We start from the raw sequence: 6,116 nt of genomic DNA, 5'->3' as shown, positions 1-6,116 counted from the left end.
GGGCTTTTTTTTTTTTTTTTTTTTTTTTTCCCTGTACCAGGGATTGAACTCAGCACCTCGAGCTTGCCAGGCAGGCCCAGTGCCACTTAGCTACATCCCCAGCCTGATAATAGCATCTTTACATCATGCTTTATATCTGGCATATGGGCCAGTTAGTCTAGGATCTTTTCTTTGTTTGAAGGGGAGATGTATTCTCTAAGACTCCCTTTGTCATATGTTTGCATGCAAAACTGTCCTCTAAGGAGGTTTTGGAGGAATTGGGAGGAAGTCCTGGAGATGAGCAGAGAGGTACAATCCTGGGGAAGATTAGACTCCCTCTGTTTGCTCCCAAGAGTGAGAACAGGAGAGAGGAAACCACAGAAAAAGAGATTTTCAACTCAGTCAAATGAAGAACTTCCTATTACAAGGCAGTTTGGTATGTGGTGTACAGCCAAACTTCTGGGCTTCAAACTTAGGCTTCACCCACTGTTTGAACTTGACTAAATTATCTCACTTCTCTGCCACTCATTCCGTCATCTGTAAAATGGGTTCAGCAATAGCCACCTCGTGGGTATGGGGATTAAATGAATGAATGCATTTCATCTATTAGAACAGTGCCTGTATTTAGTAGGTTCGCTAAATGTGGGCTGTTGTAAAGCCATAGCTGTCCACAGCTGCTGGGGATTGGAGGGGTCCCTGCACGCTTGGGGCTCATGTGTGGCACAGCTAGGTGCACAGATGCCGTGCAGCATTCTTCCCCCTTTGGTATCGGTAGCAGTGAGATGGTCACTTTGAGGCCAGCGATGTTGCATTCCTATCTCAAAGACTGTCTTTCTTATGTGGCACCCTCCTCTTGGTAGGAGCCCATCACCTTGCTGGGCCAAATTGGCTGTGACAGCAACGGGAAGCTGAACAGCAAGTCGGTGATTCTTGAAGGAGACCGGGAACTTTCTTCTGGGGCTCAGATTCCAGTGGATTTGACTGATCTCAAAGAGTATTCTCTGTTTCCTGGACAGGTGAGGACAGAGGGGGCTGCGCCAGGTGCAGGTGTACTGTTCACACCTGAGTAGGGTGTTGTGGGCAGCTCGGTTTCCTTCTGCAGTGCTGTGAGGTGTAGGTCCAGGGACACCACTGCAGACCTCCGATTCTGCTCTGTGTGCTCTGACAGGAGCTCTGGGATCTGACTGTCTAGGCTCAGATCCCTGCTCCACCCCACTAAGTGTGTGGCTGTGGGCAAGGTACTCAACCCAAGCCGCGGTGTCTTCATCCATAAAATGAGAATGAGAATTCTTACCTCATGGGATTGTTGTGAAAATTAGATCATTTGTGGAGAACGTAATTCTCCTTATTAATACAGCCCCCTCCCCGACTTGTTTTCCACAAAGACACCCTAAGTTTAGAATTACAAATATTTAATCAGAATAGATTCTTCCAGACCCCTCATTTAGCTCACTGTTTAGCCACCCTCCTGTTTCTTTGTCTTTTAGGTTGTAATTATGGAAGGAGTCAACACCACTGGTAGAAAACTTGTTGCCACCAAAGTCTTTGAGGTACAGTGCAGCCTCCTCCTCTCACGTTTGGCTGCAGACACAATATGTGCAGAAACTGGTCCTTTTTAAAGGCCTCTGTTTGGGGGGTTTATTTCATTTCTGCTTTGAATTTTTGTTCATTCGTTTGTTTTATTCTGTTTTGTTCTTGTCTTGTTTTGGCTTGTTTTTTGTTTTGTTTTGTTTTTGTTTTTTGTTTTTTAATTTAAATTGAATTTATTGGTACATTCTAGGTAGACAGTACAGTTACATTCATTACTGGGATCTTGTACCTTTACATGCCAGGTCTTGGTTCTCATTTTTTCCCCTTGTCCCCACCCTCCCTTCAGCCCCTCCTCCCCTCCCCACCTTCAAACACTTTAATTCCATTTTTACATTTTCTCATATTTTTTTCCTTTTCCCTTATTCCCCTTTCCCTGTCCTTCTCACTGTCCCTACATGTTTTGTTTTTTCGATTGTTTTTTTTGCATTCCTGGAAATTTAGGGCCTTGTGTATGCTAGACAAGCACTCTACCACTGAACTATGTCCCCAGCTTTTTTAGTTTTAATTTTGGGTCTGTTTCACCAACTTGCCCAGGTAGACCTTGCATTTGCAATCCTCCTGCGTCTGTCTCCAAAATAGCTGGGATTATAGGAGTGCTCCACCGCAACCAGCTAAAATGCCTGATTATTTGTCAGTCAGTTCTCTATTTGCAGAGTGGGAACGTACCTCCAAGCTCTAGGTTACCCATTTCTGTAAAGGGCTAGTTAATATTTTGGGCTTTGCAGTCCTATCTCAGTGATAAAATTGCCACTGTAGTGCAAAAGCAGCCATAGACCATTTATAAACAAGTAAGTATGGTGAATTCCATCAAAAGTCTGTATATAAAAATAGGCTAGCTGGGGATTTAGCTCAGTGGTTCCGCCGCCTGCCTCACAAGCACAAGGACCCAAGTTCAATCCCCCGATACAAAAAAACAAAGCAAAAAAAATAAAAATAGGCTATGGGTAGACTTGGCCCTCGGGCTACAGTTTACCTATCCCTGCTCTGGGGATTGTCATAGAAAAAGTAGCAGGACACCCTTTTCTCCCATCATTGCCTGGAAGCATACTGACATTCTAGGTACCTGCCTTGCTCTCGATTGTTCTTAGATGTTTCGAGAGTATTTACCAGTGAACTCCTGTTGCCTGGGCTGCCTTGGCACTCAGCACTTTGCAGATCCTTTTGGCTCTGGACTGTTAGCTCCACAGAGTGAGGCAGAGGCCCGCCCTTCCCTCTCTCCCTCCTCTCCTTGCTTCCACTTTGCGCCACCAAGCCCCACCTAGTACTCACCCCTTTCCTTACCTCAAGTTGACGTGTGACCTTAGCTGAGCTTTTCTTCTGTTTGAAGGGTGTGCCGCTTCCCTTCTATCAGCCCACCGAAGAGGATGGAGGTAAGCTTTTGTTCAAGAATTGTTTTGCCAACAGCAAAGGTTTTGGCCAGGGTTCTAGAGATGCAGTTCCATAGGCCCAAGAAAGCTAGAAAAGCTGTTTCAGAGTGAACTGGTGAATGCAGCCAATTGGTGGCCTTGCAGGGCCTTTGTCAGAAAGCCACTGTGGGGCTGGGGATTTGGCTAGCTTAGTAGCACTGTGCCTGCCTTGCAAGTGCAAGGTCCTGAGTTCGATCCGCAATACCACCAAAAAAAAAAAAAACAAAAAACAAAAAACAAACCACTGGGTCTGGCCCTTGTGAGCAGTTTAAGTTTGTCACCTTCAAAGACTACTATTTAAAAGATGTGCACTTTAAAAAAGAGGTTATTGGCATCCTGGGTTGGATCCTGGTAGAGAAAATTAATGACATCTGAATAAAGCCAGGAGTTTATTAACAGTTACATCCTAGTATTAATTCCAACAAATGTACTATAGTTAACATAAGATGCTAACGTTAGGGGATACTGGGTGAAAGATATATAGGAATTCTGTGCTATCTTTGCAACTTTTTACAATTTTAAAGTATTCCCAAATAAAAATCTTGTTTAAAAAGAATGTCTAAGAAGTGGAGCCAGGGATTTAGCTCAGTGGTGCTGCCGCCTGCCTCACAAGCACAAAGTCCTAAGTTTAATCCCTGGTACCCGCTCCCCCAAAAAAGGGTGTCTAAGAAAAAAGGGCTACTGTTATTTGGAACTGATCTAGGCAGGAAAAGGAAAACAAGAAATTTTGACAAACCTTGCTTCAGAATACCCCTCAGCGTACTTGTAAGCACAGTGGAAAACTTAATGTTGAAGATTTGCAGTAGATGCCAACACTGGTATATTGTGAACACCCTGAATATGTTAATAGTGTATGAGGTCATTTGAGATGACCTAAAATCAGGAGTGAAATGTAGGCATTTATGACATTATACCATATATGAGAAAACAGTTGTGTGGGGGCAAAGTTGGCATGGTGACATTAGATCGATTTCAAATAATGAAAAGAAATCCACATGGCTGAGGTGCCAGGAGCCTGAGCTGTGTGCCAGGGAAGCTTCTGGAAGCGGTTGTTTTTTTCTTTGTTTGTCTTTTGGTACCAGGGATTGAACTCAGGACCTTGCACTTGTGAGGCAGGTGCAGCACCACTGAGCTGAATCGCTGGCTCTGGAAGCTATTTAATGGGTTGTTAACAAACATTTTTTTATACAAGGACTTATGGCAGGACCTCATCGAGATACAGAAAAAGAGGGGGCCTCACCCTTCTGGTGCTTACACATCCTCTGGGGGTTACATCTCCAATAGGCACCTCAGAACCAAACACAACTTGGTTCATGGTGTTACTACCATGGAAGTAACTGAGTAATGCACCTCTCAATCCCTGGAACCCACGAATATGCCACCTTATATGGTAAAGGGAACTTGGCTTGTGTGATTAAACTAATCATCTTGAGATGGGGAGATTATCCTGGGTAATCCAGGTAGAATGAATGTAACCACATGGGTCCTTATAAAAAAATGCAGCAGGAAGATCAGAATCCTAGAGAGTAGTAAGGCTGCTGGCTTTAGAGATTGGAAGATAGGTCCAGGCAACACAGGCAGCCTCTGGAATCTGGAAAAGGTAAGGACACTGATTCTAACCCTGGATCCTGCAGAAGGGACGCAGCCCTGCTGACAGCTCAATTTTAGGACTTCTGTCTCCAAAACTGTGAGATAAAAAATTTGTGTTGAGCCAGTAAGTTTGAGGCAATTTGTTAGAGCAATGAGAGGGAGCCAAAACATGTTAAGAAGTCAGATATTTGGTTTTTGTTGTTTTTATAATCTACACAAGTTGGCTCAGACTGGTTTTTAAAAATGCGAATTTGATGGGCCAGGGATTTAGCTCAGCGGTTTGGTGACCTGCCTCACAAGCGCAAAGACCTGAGTTCAATCCCTGGTACCAAAAAAAAAAAAGCTTTTAGGGCCAGGGATTTAGCTCAGCAGTTCGGTGACCTGCCTCACAAGCGCAAGGACCCGAGTTCAATCCCCGGTACCAAAAAAAAAAAAAAAAGTTTTTAGGGCCAGGGATTTAGCTCAGCAGTTCGGTGACCTGCCTCACAAGCGCAAGGACCCGAGTTCAATCCCCGGTACCACAAAAAAAAAAAAAAAAAAAAAGCGAATTTGAAAAAAATGAGAATTTATTCTAGGAAATCTAAGGATTCTGACTGGACAGGGACTTGAAACCTAGGCCCAGGACCCCAACACAGGCCTGGCAGCTCTGGTGTCCAAGTGGCAGGGATTCCCCAGCTGTGTCATCTGGGTACCTCGGCTAGACGAGGTCAGCTCTGCCTTTTCTGTTTTGGGATGGTTTCCTTGAGACTTCAGATCCCAGGAGGGTGTGTGAGAGCCCTAAGCTGGGCCCGTGCAAGCCCTCGGTTAGGGGAGGGAAAAGGTGGCAGAGAACAGCACTGCCCAGCACCCAAGAGGCTCCTTCCCTGGGCTCTCAGCCCAGCCTGCCTTTCTGGACTCTTCAATACCCGCCGTTCTGCAGCCACCCTGGAGCACCACATGCTCCCTAACTCTGATTGCCCTCACAGCTCGGTGCTCTCCTGTACCCTGCCTTGCCTTTGCTCTCGGAAACTTCTCTGCATGAGCACATCTTGTCCTAGTAAATGCCTCCTGACTGCCGCTGCCCTCACATTGCCCTGCTGCACTGCTTGGAAAGTGCAGCTCAGGTTATCAGCACCCTACCTGCATCCTCCACCCGGTAGCGTGTTCTTGGAGGGCCAGGGTGAGGTCTTTCTCATCTTGGATTCCCAGAGCCACTTGCAAGAGGAGACTCAATAAGGTGGATTCCGTGGCACTATCCTCCCTTCTCCCACCGTCCTGATACCTGTCTTCTAATCAAGACCTGGCAATCTTTTCTTAGGCCTTGAGCAAACCATGGTCCTAGTCACCTGTGGGCCATACACCACATCTGACAGCATCACATATGACCCCCTGCTTGACCTGATCTCCATCATCAATCACGACCGGCCAGATGTCTGCATCCTGGTAGGAGGCCCCCAGGGATGGCTGTGTGCAGGGAGGCAGCAGTGGGAAAACAGGAGTCAGCCTTAGATGAGGATCTTAGTGCTGTTTTAAATTTTAGGAAACATGTCAGTCAGGCTTATATTTTGTTTT

The 6,116-nt window shown here is 45.7% G+C and overlaps 1 protein-coding gene across 1 annotated transcript in view; it reads left to right on the top strand.

Annotated features, from left to right (window-relative positions):
* Pola2 (DNA polymerase alpha 2, accessory subunit) overlaps nt 1-6,116 on the top strand; it is a 24,422-nt gene that overhangs the window by 11,338 nt on the left and 6,968 nt on the right. Inside the window, exons 8-11 of the mRNA XM_010635996.3 lie at nt 840-995; nt 1,467-1,529; nt 2,897-2,939; nt 5,863-5,987. Coding sequence (XP_010634298.1) covers nt 840-995; nt 1,467-1,529; nt 2,897-2,939; nt 5,863-5,987 — 387 coding nt within the window. The remainder of the gene's footprint in view (nt 1-839; nt 996-1,466; nt 1,530-2,896; nt 2,940-5,862; nt 5,988-6,116) is intronic.

The sequence above is a fragment of the Fukomys damarensis genome, unplaced genomic scaffold (assembly GCF_012274545.1).
Source record: "Fukomys damarensis isolate Sample0158 unplaced genomic scaffold, DMR_v1.0_HiC HiC_scaffold_27, whole genome shotgun sequence".
NCBI classification, from domain to species: Eukaryota; Metazoa; Chordata; class Mammalia; order Rodentia; family Bathyergidae; genus Fukomys; species Fukomys damarensis.
Note: the sequence above shows the minus strand (reverse complement) of the source record. Positions and strands in the feature narration are given on the sequence as shown.